The sequence below is a fragment of the Oncorhynchus nerka genome, linkage group LG19 (assembly GCF_034236695.1).
Source record: "Oncorhynchus nerka isolate Pitt River linkage group LG19, Oner_Uvic_2.0, whole genome shotgun sequence".
Lineage (NCBI taxonomy): Eukaryota > Metazoa > Chordata > Actinopteri > Salmoniformes > Salmonidae > Oncorhynchus > Oncorhynchus nerka.
The window spans coordinates 11219342-11239480 of NC_088414.1; the positions used below are offsets into that span (position 1 = coordinate 11219342).

The following is a 20139-nucleotide window of genomic DNA, read 5'->3' on the forward strand; positions in this document are numbered from 1 at the left end:
TGACCACACACCTGTCTAAACACTCACCTGAATCTTCCTTCCTTTCCCTCCCTCCCTCCCTGTCTGTAGTATCAGAGGATGCAGTGCGGGAGGAGGCAGAGGAGTTGGAGATGCAGACAGATCGTTACATCCAGGACCTCCAGCAGGCCCTGACTGGGACTGGACCCTCTACTGACTACAGCTTCACCTTGACCCATAACCCCGGCCCAATGGCCAACACGACCCTGTCCTACGAGAAGGTGCAGAGGGACATCTCGGTGAGTGGCGTGACGAATCATAACGGTGTGTTTTTTGGCCCCAACAAGTTTTAACGACTATCCTGAACCTTAACCTTTACCATAGCCCTTAACCCTATCAAAATGTTTTACTTTTAGTATTTATTTGAGCAAGTTAGCCATCCATCATGTGATATCTGATCTGTGTACAGTGTCGCATGCACTTTGAGGTTCATGTGATGTCGTCACTAGAATTAACACTGATGATGTTTGTATATGATCTCATCCTTAAGAGTTGTTCATGGAAGTGAGAGTGAACTGTGTCTCCCATAACCTCATGTCGTATCTCGTATCATATCTCATGTTCCCATTTCCTCTCAGGACCCTCTAACTACCACTAATTGAGCTAATGAACCCAGGAAGACATGCATGTAGTGAAGCGCCCCTGTAGGAGGTTACCATGCCGTAGAAGTGTTGTTTTTATTGTTAGTAGCTGTAGTCTTCCCTTCCCATAGGCTAGGGGTGTTAAGCCCTCCGATAGGATTAGTGTCATATAACTGTAAAAACAAACAAAATGGAGGCCAGTGGTATGATGAAATACAGGGAGTTATTATTATTCCAACAGTGGCATATTTATCTCTCATCTTCACAGTATATTAGAACACACAAGCCAGTCAGGCAGTCATATCAACAGCGGGGTTGTATTGGATCCTTCAGGAGTGTGTTGTTGTTGACCAGTGATGACGTCATCCTAAGATATTGTCTTCCTCCGACTCCCTGCTTCGACGGGAAAATTGTACTGTAGAATACGATCACTATGGAGGTAAAACACACATGTAGCCAACTTAGTGACAGTCCGTGTGCTCAGAGGTCAACCCCACACACACACACACACACACACACACACACACACACACACACACACACACACACACATATATACACTTTGTGCTTTGTTGCCATAGTAACAGGGTAATGACAGAATGTAACTCCTCGTGCATGTGTTTCAGTAGAAAAGGGAAATGAATAGGATTGACTGCTTCAGAAACGAGAGTTTTGGGCCAGGACGTTTACAGAAGTTTCTGTGATGCATCATCCCAGATGAAAAAGTCCAAACTGTTTTCTGTTGCTCAACAGTTTATAAAAAGATGAATTCATTCATCATAGAGATATGACTCATTATCAAATGATCCAAGTCTAATGGCTGGCCTTGCAACAGCAGTGTGTGTGTGTGTGCATGTGTGCGTGCCTGTTGTGTAATTTCTGCAGAGAGTGAGCGTTGATTGACACCAGCTGTAAGAAAAGGGCAAACCTTACAATACCCTTGTAGAACCATATACTGTAGAACCATATAGAACCCTGTAAAACAGTCCTGGATAAGGAGAATTAGGAACATCGGGGTGGTTGTTGTTTGGTAGATGTAAAGATGTGAATATGATCCTCCTCTTTTTACTGCACCTCACTGGCCCATAGCAACAGCCCCAGGAAGGCTCCCACATCCTTGCGAGGGTATTATTACCATACCAGCAGTGATGTGTAACCTCAAACAGCAACATGTACTTGACAATAAACAGTCATATTATGGCCCACAGGGCAGCCATTTTCCACTAGTCAGTGGGTTTCCTCGGATCAATGATATTGTGCAACTTTACATTTGATTTTCATTTGGGAGAACCATTCAAGCATTTTTATAGAATGTGAACAACTGCATGTTGTTGACTTCTCATCCTTTCCGTTTTCCTCTGTCGTCTCTTCTTTATCCTCTTGTTGATTTTGATGCAGTCTGTCTCTCAGATCTTGTTGAGAGTAGCTTTGTGTGTGTGAGGATGTGGAATCTCAGGTCTAAACGACCCCCTGAACCCGCTGGTCATTCCCTCTGAGACCTGCTTTGAAAACCAACTCCAGAACCAGCATGTGGATCCATTTCACAAGGCCGCAGGGCCAGACGGATTACCATGACGTGTACTCCGAGCATGCGCTGACTAACTGGCAAGTGTCTTCACTGACATTTTCAACCTGTCCCTGACCGAGTCTGTAATACCAACATGTATCAAGCCGACCACCATAGTCCCTGTGCCCAAGAACACTTAGGTAACCTGCCTAAATGACTACCAACCCGTAGCACTTACAGTGCCTTGCGAAAGTATTCGGCCCCCTTGAACTTTGCGACCTTTTGCCACATTTCAGGCTTCAAACATAAAGATATAAAACTGTATTTTTTTGTGAAGAATCAACAACAAGTGGGACACAATCATGAAGTGGAACGACATTTATTGGATATTTCAAACTTTTTTAACAAATCAAAAACGGAAAAATTGGGCGTGCAAATTTATTCAGCCCCTTTACTTTCAGTGCAGCAAACTCTCTCCAGAAGTTCAGTGAGGATCTCTGAATGATCCAATGTTGACCTAAATGACTACTGATGATAAATACAATCTACCTGTGTGTAATCAAGTCTCTGTATAAATGCACCTGCACTGTGATAGTCTCAGAGGTCCGTTAAAAGCGCAGAGAGCATCATGAAGAACAAGGAACACACCAGGCAGGTCCGAGATACTGTTGTGAAGAAGTTTAAAGGCGGATTTGGATACAAAAAGATTTCCCAAGCTTTAAACATCCCAAGGAGCACTGTGCAAGCAATAATATTGAAATGGAAGGAGTATCAGACCACTGCAAATATACCAAGACCTGGCCGTCCCTCTAAACTTTCAGCTCATACAAGGAGAAGACTGATCAGAGATGCAGCCAAGAGGCCCATGATCACTCTGGATGAACTGCAGAGATCTACAGCTGAGGTGGGAGACTCTGTCCATAGGACAACAATCAGTTGGCCTTTATTGAAGAGTGGCAAGAAAAAAGCCATTTCTTAAAGATATCCATAAAAAGTGTTGTTTAAAGTTTGCCACAAGCCACCTGGGAGACACACCAAACATGTGAAAGAAGGTGCTCTGGTCAGATGAAACCAAAATGGAACTTTTTGGCAACAATGCAAAACGTTATGTTTGGCGTAAAAGCAACACAGCTCATCACCCTGAACACACCATCCCCACTGTCAAACATGGTGATGGCAGCATCATGGTTTGGGCCTGCTTTTCTTCAGCAGGGACAGGGAAGATGGTTAAAATTGATGGGAAGATGGATGGAGCCAAATACAGGACCATTCTGGAAGAAAACCTGATGGAGTCTGCAAAAGACCTGAGACTGGGATGGAGATTTGTCTTCCAACAAGACAATGATCCAAAACATAAAGCAAAATCTACAATGAAATGGTTCAAAAATAAACATATCCAGGTGTTAGAATGGCCAAGTCAAAGTCCAGACCTGAATCCAATCGAGAATCTGTGGAAAGAACTGAAAACTGCTATTCACAAATGCTCTCCATCCAACCTCACTGAGCTCGAGCTGTTTTGCAAGGAGGAATGGGAACATTTTTCATTCTCTCGATGTGCAAAACTGATAGAGACATACCCCAAGCGACTTACAGCTGTAATCGCAGCAAAAGGTGGCGCTACAAAGTATTAACTTAAGGGGGCTGAATAATTTTGCACGCCCAATTTTTCAGTTTTTGATTTGTTAAAAAAGTTTGAAATATCCAATGAATGTCGTTCCACTTCATGATTGTGTCCCACTTGTTGTTGATTCTTCACAAAAAAAATACAGTTTTATATATTTATGTTTGAAGCCTGAAATGTGGCAAAAGGTCGCAAAGTTCAAGGGGGCCGAATACTTTCGCAAGGCACTGTACGTTTGTAGCCATGAAGTGCTTTGAAAGGCTGGTCATGGCTCACATCAACACCATTATCCCAGAAACCCTAGAGCCACTCCAATTCACATACCGCCTCAACAGATCCCCAGATGATGCAATCTCTATTGCACTCCACACTGCCCTTTCCCACCTGGACATCTGTGGATCTGTTGAAAATGCTATTCATTGACTACAGCTCAGCTTTCAAAACCATAGTGCCCTCAAAGCTCATCACTAAGGTAAGGACCCTGGGACTAAACACCTCCCTGTGCTTCTGGATTCCTGGACTTCCTGACGGGCCGCCCCTAGGTGGCAAGGGTAGGGAACAACACATCCGCCACGCTGATCCTCAACATGGGGGCCCCTCAGGGGTGAGTGCTCAGTCCCCTCCTGTACTCCCTGTTTACTCATGACTGCATGGCCAGGCACGGCTCCAACACTATCAAGTTTGCAGACGACACAACAATGGTAGGCCTGATCAACGACAAGACAGCCTATAGGGAGGAGGTCAGAGACCTGGTTGTGTGGTGACAGGACAACAACCTCTCCCTCAACGTGATTAAGACAAAGGAGATGATTGTGGACTACAGGAAAAGGAGGACTGAGCATGCCCCCATTCTCATCGACGGGGCTGTAGTGGACCTATCATGGTCCAAATACACTAAGACAGTCGTGAAGAGGGCACAACAAAGTCTATACAAATCAAATTGTATTTGTCACATGTGCCGAATACAACACGTGTAGACCTTACAGTGAAATGCTTACCTACAGGCCCTTAACCAACAATGCAGTTTTAAGAAAATACCAACAAAAAAAGTAAGCGATAAGAATAACAAATAATTAAAGAGCAGCAGTAAATAACAATAGTGGGGCCATATACAGGGGGTATCAGTACAGAGTCAATGTGCAGGGGCACAGGTTAGTTGAGGTAATATGTACATGTGGTATAGTTATTAAAGTGACTATGCATAGATAATAACAAAGAGTAGCAGCAGTGTAGAAGGGGGGGCAATGCAAATAGTCTTGGTAGCCATTTGATTAGCTGTTCAGGAGTCTTATGGCTTGGGGGTAGAAGCTGTTTAGAAGCCTCTTGGCACTCCGGTACTGCTTGCTGTGGAGTAGCAGAGAGAACAGTCTATGACTAGGGTGGCTGGAGATTTTGGCAATTTTTAGGGCTTTCCTCTGACACCACCTGGTATAGAGGTCCTGGATGGCAGGAAGGTTGGCCCCAGGGGTGTACTGGGCCGTACGCACTACCCTCTGTAGTGCCTTGCGGTCGGAGGCCGAGCAGTTGCCATACCAGGCAGTGATGCAACCCGTCAGGGTGCTCTCAATGGTGCAGCTGTAAAACCTTTGAGGATCTGAGGACCCATGCCAAATATTTTCAGTCTCCTGAGGGGGACATGAAGGACCCTGGGACTAAACTAGAGGTCGACAGATTATGATTTTTCAACACCGATACCGATTATTGGAGGACCAAAAAAATAAGTAGATACCGATTAAAATCGGCCGATTAAAAAAAAAAAATATATATATATATGTAATAAGGACAATTACAACAATACTGAATGAACAATTGAACACTTTTATTTAAAAAAAAAGTAAATGTGCAATATGTACCATGTAAAAAAGCTAGTGTTTAAGTTCCTTGCTCAGAACATGAGAATATATGAAAGCTAGTGGTTCAATATTCCCAGTTCTTCAATATTCCCAATTAAGAAGTTTTAGGTTGTAGTTATTATAGGAATTATGACGCATCGACTATTTATCTCTATACCATTTGTATTTCATATACCTTTGACTATTGGATATTCTAATAGGCACTTTAGTATTGCCAGCCTAATCTCGGGAGTTGATAGGCTTTAAGTCATAAACAGCGCTGTGAAGCAAGCATTGCTAAGAGCTTCTGCAAATGCAGTAAAGTTAGAATGAATGCTTACGAGCCTGCTGCCGCCTACCACAGCTCAGTCAGACTGCACTATCAAATCATAGACTTAATTATAATATAATAAAGACATTGTTGGTTAAGGGCATTTCACTGTAAGGTCTACTACACCTGTTGTATTCGCCGCATGTGACAAATGAAATTTGATTTGATTTACACCAGGACTGTGTCTGAATGTGTGTGTGTGTGTGTGTGGCTGGTCTATGTGTGTCTATGTGTGGAGGTGAATGGTTTTCATCACCAGTAGATGGACCAGTGTAAAGAGAGTCCCTGTAATGACAGCCTCGGGCACAAACCAAGGTTCACCACAACACCATTATCTGCTGGCCAGTGAGCTCACCACCAATACACTACCGCTGAATCCCTCACAGCAGAAGCAGCAGCGTTTGTGGTCACTTTAGGCGCCACCCAGACACCACAGTGATGTAGTAGCGACAGTCTCTACCCGAATAGGTTCTTATTCTCTGCAGTAGTTAGTCACTGAGTCTGAGTTAGAGAGAGAGGCCAATACAGAGAGATTATGAAACGGTCGTTTTTCTACGACATCTAATGGAAGCTCTGCTCGAGTACAACATTCCAGAGCCAACTTGGTCCATCATAATACCGGCCAATAGTGTTTGGGGCCAAATCATTATTGACCAATCGTTTTACTGCCCATGTCTTTACCAGCCAACCAAGTAACTGTCCATCTCGTTAAGGTGGGCACGAGTATATGTGTGTGTTTACAGGTGCATATATTAACTCTCTCCCTTCCTCAACCCCCCCCTTCCAGTTCTGCCTGGGTTCTGTGTTGCTGGGTAAGATTCCAGAGCCAGTGGAGGAGGTTAGAGCGTTACTGACTCACGGTCTAGAACGTGGAACCGCACTGCAGAACCACAACCACTTACTAAAGGAGGAGAACCACAGACTCAAACAGGAGCTACAACACATCAATGCAGAGTAAGACCACACACACACACACACACACACACACACACACACACACACACACGAAGAGTTCACTTCCCTCCTCTTTAAGAGTCATTGCCCAATCCCCAAAACTCTCTACAGGGTAGGACCGCCACTGTATGTTGCATTGTCTAGGAACTGATTTTATGAGTGTGTGTGTGTGGCTGCTGAGGATGGAAAATAGCTCTGAAAGTGGGCCTTAATGACGCACAGACCTGAGAGCTCAACACAGAGGTCAAGATCGAACACACACACAAAGGATGAGGGAACCCCTCGCAAGTGAGTGTTGAGGGCAGTTCCCCTCACCTAGACTGAATCCATGTGTTTCTAATCATCTCACTGCTGTAGTTTCTCTGATTCTGAAATAGAATATAGCGGTATTTGGTTGCGGAGGGGGAGGAAAAATCTGTCGAGGTTCCCTGGCAACCAACACCAGACGCAACTAACCTTAACCTTGACTGGATTCAGAGGGAAAGAGTGGCTGTTGGCTGCATCAGGGCTGGAGATTTCGATTATGTCCCCTTAGGTTATGTTATGACATACAGTGGGGCAAAAAAGTATTTAGTCAGCCACCAATTGTGCATGTTCTCCCACTTAAAAAGATGAGAGAGGCCTGTAATTTTCATCATAGGTACACTTCAACTATGACAGACAAAATGAGAAAAAAAATCCAGAAAATCACATTGTAGGATTTTTAATGAATTTATTTGCAAATTATGGTGGATTTGTTTTTTGATTTTTTTTTTCTCATTTTGTCTGTCATAGTTGAAGTGTACCTATGATGAAAATTACAGGCCTCTCTCATTTTTTAAGTGGGAGAACTTGCACAATTGGTGGCTGACTAAATACTTTTTTTGCCCCACTGTAAATGTCCTATAAATGGCACAGTCATATTTCTATCCATACCAAGCCAGGGATTGTTGCTGTAAATGCATTTTATTCCATTCCCTTGTAACTCACTCTAACCCTGCCTTCTGTAAGCTCTAACACGACCTGTGTGTGCGTGCGTGTGTGTAGGTTGCAGCGGTTTGTCAGTGGGAAGGAGACACTCGAGTCAGAGCTGTACTCACGCTTCACCCTGGTGCTGAATGAGAAGAAGGCCAAGATACGCAGTCTGCAGAAGAACCTCACACACCTGCAGGAGACCAGGTACATAGTACACAAACGTCCCCCATCTATGACCCAACCTAACGTTACCCCACGGGGGGGGGTCTGACCGTGAGGAACCCCTCAAGGTCACAGGATATCACTCATAACATTTCCACCCTCCTCTGTAATAAAGGGGAATGACCAAGAGGGTTTGATTTATCAACGTAGCTTCCTTTGATATATTCATCATCTATGTGATAACTCCTTCTGATATGTCCCGATGGTTTGGTCTTGGTGATTTGGCCATCTGGTGGCACATGCCAGTATGTAAGTGATGAAAGGTGTTATTTAGGTGATGAGAAAATATACAACCTATTGGTACCACATTTAATCCCATACTGTTCAATATAAACTGAATACCAGGCAAATATACAGGATAGCTGCCGACATAAAGTGTCTGTAATAGGGTGTTGGGCCACCACAACAGCCTCAGTGCTCCTTGGCATAGGTTCTGCAAGTGTCTGGATCTCTATTGGAGGGATACGACACCATTCTTCCAATGGGAAATTCTATGATTGGGTGTTTTGTTGATGGTGGTGGGAAACGCAAACTCGGGCGCCGCTCTAGAATATTCCATAAGTGTTCAATTGGGTTGAGATCTGGTGACTGAGACAGCCATGGCATTATGGTTTATGTCGTTTATGCTCATCAAACCATTCAGTGACCACTCGTGCGCTGTGGATAGGGGGCATAACCATGGTAGCCAGAATAATTTCCATGCCCAGCATTTTTATTCATACATGAACATTAGCATAATGGGGTGTTAATTGCTTAATTAACTCAGGAACCACACCTGTGTGGAAGCACCTGCTTTCAAAATACTCTGTATCCCTCATTTACTCAAGGGTTTCCATTATTTTGCCAGTTACCTGTACTCCCAGGATGCACAACCTTCCCAAGTTGTGATCTTTAACACGTGCATGTGCTTCTGTATATCTCTCGTCTCTCTAACAGGGAAGAGGGAGAGAGCAGCAGTCCAGGGAAGGGAACGAAAAAGACGACAGGACAGACCAGAGAGGAGGATGAATATGAAGCGAGCACTGATGATGAGCAGTTACAGCCTGCCTCTATAGAACCCACCCAGGGTAGGGTATAACCCCCTCCACACACACACACACTTACTTGCAGTGATATGGAGCAGCTGAGTGGGTTTTATCTGTAGGTAATGGATGGAAGGGAAAACATTGAGAAGGATCTGAAGGAGATGGAGTGTGTGTGAATGAGTTGGGGTCGACCCCTCAGGTGCCCCCTCAAGTTAACCCAAAGGAAATTCTACAAATATTAACTCGTGTAAAGAAGAAACAAACGTTCAAGTGTCCTAAGAGCTTGTTGAAAGTAAACTTGTCACCGGCAGTGTGTTTGCTTAGTGGTCTCGTAGTGATGACACCAGAGCATGTGTGATCTCCCTCCTGGAGAGTGTTTAGAGCAGATTTACAGTCAGATGTTACTCTGAGTTACATTAGAGCTGTGTGTGTGTGTGTGTGTGTGTGTGTGTGTGTGTGTGTGTGTGTGTGTGTGTGTGTGTGTGTGTGTGTGTGTGTGTGTGTGTGTGTGTGTGTGTGTAAGCGATAGTTGTGTGTGGTCCCCAGATTGTAGTCTCTAACCACTATCTCAGAGGAGGTGGCCCTGAGGGAAGAGTTGGAGGGTGAAAGGGGTGGTTGACTAGGAATGATAATAGACCTCACAACACTGCCATCATGGAGCTCAGAAGAACCCCCCACCCCCCATGTTTGTGCCCAGCCCAGTGTATGAAAGTGTTTATCCTGTACAGACTCATCATTAACCCTAAATTATAAACTGGGTGGTTTGAGCCCTGAATGCTGATTGTCTGACAGCCGTGGTATATCAGATCGTATACCACTGGTATGACTCATTATATACCCTAAATTAACCCACTACACAATGTCTCTGTCTAAAAGTTGACCTTATCTTACCTTATGGCTAATCTGATTATTATCTATGCATAGTCAATTTACCCCACCTACATGCAGTGGTGGAAAAAGTACTCAATTGTCATACTTGAGTAAAAGTGAAGATACCTTAATAGAAAATGACGCAAGTGAAAGTCACCCAGTAAAATACTACTTGAGTAAAAGTCTAAAAGTATTTGGTTTTAAATATACTTATTGAGTATGAAAGTAAATGGAATTTCTAAAATGTACTTCAATATAAAAAGTAGAAGTAAATACAATTTCTACTTCCTTATATTAAGCATTTTTTTTCTTCTTTTTTTCTTTATTTACTGATAGCCAGGGGCACACTCCAACACTCATCATTTACAAACGAAGCATGTGTGTTCAGTGAGTCTGCTAGATCAGAGTCAGTAGGGATGACCAGGGATGTTCAGTGAGTCTGCTAGATCAGAGTCAGTAGGGATGACCAGGGATGTTCAGTGAGTCGGCCAGATCAGAGTCAGTAGGGATGACCAGGGATGTTCTCTGTTTAGTGAGTCCTCCAGATCAGAGTCAGTAGGGATGACCAGGGATGTTCTCTGTTTAGTGAGTCTACCAGATCAGAGTCAGTAGGGATGACCAGGGATGTTCTCTGTTTAGTGAGTCGGCCAGATCAGAGTCAGTAGGGATGACCAGGGATGTTCTCTGTTTAGTGAGTCCTCCAGATCAGAGTCAGTAGGGATGACCAGGGATGTTCTCTGTTTAGTGAGTCGGTCAGATCAGAGTCAGTAGGGATGACCAGGGATGTTCTCTGTTTAGTGAGTCTACCAGATCAGAGTCAGTAGGGATGACCAGGGATGTTCTCTGTTTAGTGAGTCCAGATCAGAGTCAGTAGGGAGATCAGAGTCAGTAGGGATGACCAGGGATGTTCTCTGTTTAGTGAGTCTACCAGATCAGAGTCAGTAGGGATGACCAGGGATGTTCTCTGTTTAGTGAGTCGGTCAGATCAGAGTCAGTAGGGATGACCAGGGATGTTCTCTGTTTAGTGAGTCCTCCAGATCAGAGTCAGTAGGGATGACCAGGGATGTTCTCTGTTTAGTGAGTCCTCCAGATCAGAGTCAGTAGGGATGACCAGGGATGTTCTCTGTTTAGTGAGTCCTCCAGATCAGAGTCAGTAGGGATGACCAGGGATGTTCTCTGTTTAGTGAGTCAGTAGGGATGACCAGGGATGTTCTCAGTGAGTCAGTAGGGATGACCAGGGATGTTCTCTGTTTAGTGAGTCCTCCAGATCAGAGTCAGTAGGGATGACCAGGGATGTTCTCTGTTTAGTGAGTCCTCCAGATCAGAGTCAGTAGGGATGACCAGGGATGTTCTCTTGTGTGGGAATTGGACCATTTTCCTGTCAACACCTAAAAGAGTACTTTTGGGTGTCAGGGAAAATGTATGGAGTAGAAAGTACATTATTTTCTTTAGGAATATAGTGAAGTTAAAGTTGCCAAAAATATAAATAGTAAAGTATAGATTGTACTTTACACCACTGCCTATATGTACATATGACCTCGACTACCCTGTACCACCGCACATTGACTTGGTACCGGTACCCCCTGTATATAGCCTCATTATTTTTATTGTTCAACAATATTTTCTGAACCATTGTTGGTTAAGGGCTTGTAAGCATTTTACAGTAAGCGCTACAGTACACCTGTTGTATTTAGTGCATGTGACAAATAACATTTGATTTGATTTGAAGTGTGTGCTCAGATGGAAAAAATCAAATAAAAAATCAAATCAAATTTGATTTGTCACATACACATGGTTAGCAGATGTTAATGCGATTGTAGCGAAACCAACGAGTAATCTAACCTAACAATTCCACAACTGCTACCTTGTACACACAAGTGTAAAGGGATAAAGAATATGTACATAAAGATATATGAATGAGTGATGGTACAGAACGGCATAGGCAAGATGCAGTAGATGGTCTCGAGTACAGTATATACATATGAGATGAGTAATGTAGGGTATGTAAACATAAAAGTGGCATAGTTTAAAGTGGCTAGTGATACATGTATTACATAAAGATGGCAAGATGCAGTAGATGGTATAGAGTACAGTATATACATATGAGATGAGTAATGTAGGGTATGTAAACATTATATTAAGTGGCATTTTTTTTTTACATCAATCCCCATTATTAAAGTGGCTAGAGATTTGAGTCAGTATGTTGGCAGCAGCCACTCAATGTTAGTGATGGCTGTTTAACAGTCTGATGGCCTTGGAATAGAAGCTGTTTTTCAGTCTCTCGGTCCCAGCTTTGATGCACCTGTACTGACCTCGCCTTCTGGATGATAGCGGGGTGAACAGGCAGTGGCTCGGGTGGTTGTTGTCCTTGATGATCTTTATGTCCTTCCTGTGACATCGGGTGGTGTAGGTGTCCTGGAGGGCAGGTAGTTTGCCCCCGGTGATGTGTTGTGCAGACCTCACTACCCTCTGGAGAGCCTTACGGTTGTGGGCGGAGCAGTTGCCGTACTAGGCGGTGATACAGCCCGACAGGATGCTCTCGATTGTGCATCTGTAAAAGTTTGTGAGTGCTTTTGGTGACAAGACACATGTCTTCAGCCTCCTGAGGTTGAAGAGGCGCTGCTGCACCTTCTTCACAACTCTTTCTGTGTGGGTGGACCAATCCAGTTTGTCCGTGATGTGTACACCGAGAAAACTTAAAACTTACTACCCTCTCCACTACTGTCCCGTCGATGTGGATAGGGGGGTTCCCCCTCTGCTGTTTCCTGAAGACCACAATCATCTCCTTTGTTTTCTTGACATTGATTGTGAGGTTATTTTCCTGACACCACACTCGGAGGGCCCTCACCTCCTCCCTGTAGGCCGTCTCGTCATTGTTGGTAATCAAGCCTACCACTGTAGTGTCGTCCGCAAACTTGATGATTGAGTTGGAGGCGTGCATGGCCACGCAGTCGTGGGTGAACAGGGAGTACAGGAGAGGGCCCAGAACGCACCCTTGTGGAGCCCCAGTGTTGAGGATCAGCGGGGTGGAGATGTTGTTACCTACTCTCACCACTTGGCGGCGGCCCGTCAGGAAGTCCAGTACCCAGTTGCACAGGGCAGGGTCGAGACACAGGGTCTCGAGCTTGATGATGAGTTTGGAGGGTACTACGGTGTTGAATGCTGAGCTGTAGTCGATGAACAGCATTCTCACGTAGATATTCCTCTTGTCCAGATGGGTTAGGGCAGTGTGCAGTGTGGTTGCGATTGTGTCGTCTGTGGACCTATTGGGGCGGTAAGCAAATTGGAGTGGGTCTAGGGTGTCAGGTAGGGTGGGGGTGATGGTCCCTGACTAGTCTCTCAAAGCACTTCATGATGACGGAAGTGAGTGCTACAGGGCGGTAGTCGTTTAGCTCAGTTACCTTAACTTTCTTGGGAACAGGAACAATGGTGGCCCTCTTGAAGCATGAGGGGACAGCAGACTGGGATAAGGATTGATTGAATATGTCCGTAAACACACCAGCCAGCGGTACTCCAATAATCTTGTAAATCTACATTACACATGGCACGACGGGCAGTCATGGTATAGCTGTGTGGTGAGTGTGCACTCGTGCCTGTGTGTGTGTGTACTGAATCTGTCCGATTCTGTCTATATGACTGGTGTTAATCTTGCACCAGCGATGGCACCAGCGATGACATCAGTGAGTGATCATTGCGTAACCCTCTGTGAGTGAGAAGTGTAGCGGGCCTCTCTGACCTGCCGCCTGGAACACCGCTAACCACACCACTACTTCTACTGCTGGAGCACTTACCGGGGTCAGGCACCACTTCTAGAGTAGACTGACATGGTATAGTGGGTAGGGGGCCCTTTGGGGTGGTGGGTATAGGGCCCCAAGCCCCCCTGTTTCTCCCAGCTGTGTGTTGTGATTGAGGTGGTAAGTAAGGGTTATTGTTGGGCTGAGTGGTAGGTGTAAAATGGTCCGTTCTGGCTCAGACCGAGTTTTATTTACCTTACTTATATGGGAGGGAGGTAATATCCCTAGAAGTCTCTTTGTCTCTCCCAGCTGTGCAATGTGATGGAGATGGTGGATTAGGGTTATAGCAGGGGTATTGGGTAGGTAGGTATTGGTTGTGTCCCTCCCTCTAACAGCTGTGTTCTATGACTGATGGGGAAATAGACACGGGTTCCTGTGTTGCTTTGGTTGCCGTGACAATGAGTCAGTTTATTAGTGTGTTGCCAGGAAGGGCATAGAAAATGGGGAAGGGGCAAAGTGGTTATGTTTTCACTAATGAGATTGAGATAAACTGTGTATGTATGTGTGTGTGTGTGTATGTGTGTGTGTGTGTGTGTGGTATAACACACTTTACCAGTTTATTATCTTTCTTCCAGTCTGTTTTTTTCTTGGCTAGCCCCATACCAAGCTGTGTGTGTGTGTGTGTGTGTGTGTGTGTGTGTGTGTGTGTGTGTGTGTGTGTGTGTGTGACCGGTTTATCAGAACCCAGGTGTCACATTCTGCGCGCTCGTGTGTGTGTGTGTGTCTCCTCCCGCACGCGTGTGCGTGGCTGTGGGTCGTTAACTGTGTGTGACTCCGGTTTATAACGACCCAGGTGTCACATTATGGCTACAGACACCATGGATTGACCTCCCATTTACCCAATGTCTCACCCACTCCAGTTGTTAGCTTTTACTTGTATGTTGCCTGCCTGCTTGCCTGCCTGCCTGCCGAATGTGATGAATGAGGCTATTCAGTTTAACACAGTGTTTTTACAGACTGCCAGCCTGAGTGACCAGAGACTCATGTTACTGTTAAACACTGAATAGAACTCTTATTAGACTATGAGTAATAATTCTAAAGCCGGAATATGACCTCCCCTGTACTTGGCTAAATGGACTAATAAGCAAGCAGCCGTTTTGATGCTGATGGATTTCTTCTCCTCCTACCCCCCCCTGTCCATGTGTCTATTTCCCCCTCTCCTCCTCCCTCCACTTGTCTACTTTGGGCACGTTTCCCTATCCTCTCATCAGTCAAACGTGCTGATCTGTGGAAGGAAGGGGACACCTGAGAGGGAGGGAGGGAGGGAGGAGCACACAAACTCCTTCCTTCCTGAACAGACTTAATCCACATTTTGTTATATAACAGCCTAAATTCAAAATGGATTAAATATATATTTTCACACAATAACCGATAATGACAAAGTGAAAACTTGATTTTAGAAATGTTTGCAAATGTATTGAAAAGGAAATACAGTATTCACACTTTGAGACGTCTCTATCAGCTTTGCACATCTGGATTTTGTGATTTTTCTCCCATTGTTCCTTGCAGATTTTCTCAAGCTCTGTTACTTTAGATGGGGAGCGGCGGTGAACAGCAATCTTCAAGTCTTTCCACAGATTTTCAATGGGATTCAAGTCTGGACTTTCACATTATTGTTCCGAAGCCATTCCAGTGTTGCTTCGGGCTGTTTACTTTCTGAAGGCATTGTATTTTGACTCGTGTGTGTGTGTGTGTTCTCTCCTCAGGGACTTCGCGTAGCCGCAGCCCATTGGACGACAGTCTGAATGACATCCCAGACGTGGCACCCTCCCGTAAACGACGCTTCCGCCACCTGCAACCTCCTGACACCGTTGCTAAGAGACCGACCTCGGAGCCAGCGCAGAAACCGAGGTACGGACACAACACACACACACACACACACAAATAGTGGCAAGGGTGGCTGAGAAACACATAGGGCTATGACATGACGATGAGTTTCCCAACATGGTCGCCTGGGTAGATCTGTGTGGTAGATCTGTTCTGAATCCTGAGTGCTGGTTTCTGTCTGCCAAACACACCCCCGCTGGGCTTTGGTATTTCTCGTCTCTGAAATGGGAATGTCACTTTGTCCCCCCCTTTCACTCTCTCTTCCTCCCCACCCCTCTCTCTCTACTTTTCTCTCTCTCTCTCTCTCTCTCTCTCTCTCTCTACTTTTCTCTCTCTCTCTCTCTCTCTCTCTCTACTTTTCTCTCTCTCTCTCTCTCTTCTCTCTCTCTCTCTCTCTACTTTTCTCTCTCTCTCTCTCTCTCTCTACTTTTCTCTCTCTCCCTACTTTTCTCCCTCTCTCTCTCTCTACTTTTCTCTCTCTCTCTCTCTCTCTCTCTCTCTCTCTCTCTCTCTCTCCTCTCTACTTTTCTCTCTCTCTCTCTCTCTCTCTACTTTTCTCTCTCTCTCTCTCTCTACTTTTTCTCTCTCTCTCTCTCTCTACTTTTCTCTCTCTCTCTCTCTCTCTCTCTCTCTCTCTCTCTCTCTCTCTCTCTTCTACTTCTTCTCTCTCTCTCTCTTTTCTCCCTCTCTCTCTTTTCTCTCTCTCTCTCTTCTCTCTCTCTCTCTCTCTCTCTCTCTCTCTCTCTCTCTCTCTCAGCATCTGAGACTTTTTCATAGATATGTAAAAGGCACTTGCTTTTCCACTGATATTATTGTCTCTGTCTGTGTTCATGAATGGGAAAATAACTTAATGTTACAGCTTTACACACCTAGCAGCAGGCGAGCTCTCAAACAAGACTAGATCACAACATAGGGAACTACCGTAGCTTTGAAAACCAAACTGTCTTAGCCAAATTCCATATGTGATTGTGTGATTTACATGGTAGCTGTCGTAAACTGGGTCCACTCTTGCCACCTCACAACGGTGACACCATGTCTGTTAACACGTGACACCCATCTCTGTTTATGTGTGTATGTGTGCTTGCGTGCGCGTATGTGCGACTGCATGTATAAACCTGCTCTTCTCACACATGACAGGCAGAAAAACATTTAATCACCAGGCCAACAGTGGACCGGCCAGAGAGGGTTGGAAGACCGGGGCTTTTAAATTCCCTTAAATAATCCCTATGAATAAAATAGTCACCCTATAATACAGACTGTAGCTTAGCGTGGTTAAACATGGTGTATAGTGCGACATTAGATGAATCCACAATGCTACGGGTTGTCTTTCGTTATTAACTCATCACTGTTGGTCAGCGGGAAGAAGGAGAGGAGATGACATGAGTGGAGTTGAGAGGAGGAGATGGGGACAAAAAGAGGATCACGAGGTTAGTTCGTAAGGATCTATTCATCATTCTGTCACCACACACTTAACTGTGTGACATCGTTCCCAGTGTCATGGATCTGCTTGTGGCTGCCATGCGGTGACAGATGATGAAGACATAATGCCACCACCTCCTAGTCCTGAAGAGAGGAGAAGAAAAAGAGGAAACAAGAGGAGAGGAGATTAAAAGGAAAAGTGTATTTGTTGACCTATAGGCTCTCCATGTTCTAGTTGCGGCTGCTAGGACGTCCCTGAACTTACCCCATCAGCTGGCCTCACATTTTCCACCCCTGCAGTGTGCTAGTGGACAACCCTTACCACGGCTGGCCACTCTACGGCCCTATCACATCTATACTGCAGCTCACTTTTGGTGTTAAAATGCCACTGCTCTCCTGCAGGCTGTTGGCTGACTGACTGGAGTTAAGTCACTCATGGACCCACCAGAGAGAGTTGGAAGAGAGCTTTTAAAAGCACAAGAATTACCTTAGGAGAAAAAAATGATGAATAAAAAGACCATTCAATCTACAGACAGTAGCTTGGCATAGTTAAACAAACATGGTGTATGATGCAACGATAGATGAATACACAATGCTACTGGTTGTCTGTCGGCTATTAACACATCACTGTTCGTTTCAAGAGGGGAGGAAAGGAGGAGATGTGAGGAGGAGAAAGGAAATGAGTGGAGGGGAGAGAGGAAAGCAGGAGACAGGAGAGCAGGAGAAGGGGACAAGGATCTCCTACTCATCATTCTGTCACCACACACTTAACTGTGTGACATTGCTTCCTGGTGTCATGGATCTGCTTGTGGCTGCCATGCAGTGACAGATGATAAAGACATAATAATACTACCTCCTAGTCCCGAAGAGAGGAAAGGAGTGGAGGAGAGGAAAAGAGAGGAAACTGGTCGTTCCACCTCGAGGAGGAGGGGTCGTTCCACCTCAAAAAGCAGAAGAGGATTTCGACATCCACCATCTCCGACTGTTCTGAAATAATTTCTGTTAGAGACAGATACGATTAGCATTCCGGCAACATCATTTTGTTGAAATATACACTACCGTTCAAAAGTTTGGCGTCACTTAGAAATGTCCTTGTTTTTTAAAGAAAATCACAAAATAGCATCAAATTGATCCGAAATACAGTGTAGACATTGTTAATGTTGTAAATGACTATTGTAGCTGGAAACGGCTTATTTTTTTTAATGGAATATCTATAGAGGCCCATTATCAGCAACCATCACTCCTGTGTTTCCAATGGCACGTTGTGTTAGCTAATCCTAGTTTATCATTTTAAAAGGCTAATTGATCAATAGAAAACCCTTTTGCAATTTTGTTAGCACAGCTGAAAACTGTTGTACTGATTAAAGAAGCAATAAAACTGTCCTTCTTTAGACTAGTTGAGTAACTTCCGGCGCCGACAGAGATGCTTCGCGTTCCTAAGAAACTACGCAGTATAATTTTTTTGTTACGTGTTATTTCTTACATTGTTACCCCAGGTCATCTTAGGTTTCATTACATACAGTCGGGAGGAACTATGGGATATAAGAGCAACGTCAACTCAAAGATTATGATTTTCCCGATGTGGATCCTCTGTTTGGCCCACCACCCAGGACAATGGATCGGATCCCAGCCGGCGAACCAAAACAACGACACCATAAAAGGGGCTGGCGAAGCGGTCTTCTGGTCAGGCTCCGGAGACGGGCACATTGCGTGCCGCTCCCGAGTATACTACTCACCAATGTCCAGTCTCTTGACAACAAGGTAGATGAAATCCGAGCAAGGGTAGCATTCCAGAGAGACATAAGAGACTGTAATGTTCATTGCTTCACGGAAACATGGCTCACTCGAGACACGCTATCGGAGTCGGTACAGCCAGCTGACAGAAACAAGTATCTTTCTGGTAAGAAGAGGGGCGGGGGCGTATGCCTTATGATTAATGAGATGTGTGATCATAACAACATACAGGAACTCAAGTCCTTCTTTTCACCTGACTTAGAATTCCTCACAATCAAATGCCGACCGCATTATCTACCAAGAGAATTCTCTTCGATTATAATCACAGCCGCATATATTCCCCCCAAGCAGACACATCGATGGCCCTGAACAAACTTCATTTGACTCTATGTAAACTGGGAACCACATATCCCGAGGCTGCATTCATTGTATCTGGGAATTTTAACAAGGCTAATCTGAAAACAAGACTCCCTAAATTGTATCAGCATATCGATTGTGCAACCAGGGCTGGTAAAACCCTTGATCATTGCTATTCTAACTTCCGCGACGCATATAAGGCCCTCCCCCGCCCTCCTTTTGGAAAAGCTGACCACGACTGAATTTAGTTGCTCCCTGCCTAAAGACAGAAACTAAAACAGGAAGCTCCCGCACTCAGGTCTGTTCAACGCTGGTCCGACCAATCTGATTATACGCTTCAAGATTGCTTCGATCACGTGGACTGGGATATGTTCTGCATTGCGTCAAACAACAACATTGACGAATACGCCGATTCGGTGAGCGAGTTTATTAGCAAGTGCATTGGTGATGTTGTACCCACAGCGTTTATTAAAACATTCCTCAACCAGAAACCGTGGATTGATGGCAGCATTCGCGTGAAACTGAAAGTGCGAACCACTGCTTTTAATCAGGGCAAGGAGACCGGAAACATGACCAAATGCAAACAGTGTAGCTATTCCCTCCGCAAGGCAATCAAGCAAGCTAAGCGTCAGTATAGAGACAAAGTACAGTCGCAATTCAACGGCTCAGACACGAGGTATGTGGCAGGGTCTACAGTCAATCAAGGATTACAAAAAGAAAATCAGCCCCGTTCCAGACCAGGATCTCTTGCTCCCAGACAGACTTAACAACTTCTTTGATCGCTTTGAGGACAATATAGTGCAACTGACACGGCCCGCTACCAAAACCTGAGGACTCTCCTTCACTGCAGCCGACGTCAGTAAACCATTTAAACGTGTTAACCCTCGCAAGGCTGCAGGCCCAGACGGCATCCCCAGCCGCGTCATCAGAGCATGCGCAGACCAGCTGGCTGGTGTGTTTACGGACATATTCAATCAATCCTTATCCCAGTCTGCTGTTCCCACATGCTTCAAGGGGGCCACCATTGTTCCTGTTCCCAAGAAAGCTAAGGTAACTGAGCTAAACGACTACCGCCCCGTAGCACTCACTTCCG

The 20139-nt window shown here is 45.0% G+C and overlaps 1 protein-coding gene across 4 annotated transcripts in view; it reads left to right on the top strand.

Moving 5' to 3' along the window:
* xrcc4 (X-ray repair complementing defective repair in Chinese hamster cells 4) overlaps positions 1–20139 on the top strand; it is a 38631-nt gene that overhangs the window by 1882 nt on the left and 16610 nt on the right. For 3 of the 4 annotated variants that reach the window (XM_029620196.2, XM_065004712.1, XM_029620194.2), the window contains 5 exons: positions 70–257; positions 6678–6844; positions 7871–8002; positions 8957–9087; positions 15416–15560. In XM_029620196.2, the coding sequence (XP_029476056.1) occupies positions 70–257; positions 6678–6844; positions 7871–8002; positions 8957–9087; positions 15416–15560 (763 nt within the window). Of the gene's footprint in view, positions 1–69; positions 258–4121; positions 4332–6677; positions 6845–7870; positions 8003–8956; positions 9088–15415; positions 15561–20139 lie in introns of those variants that run through there. The other variant, XM_065004713.1, reaches the window with a different exon arrangement.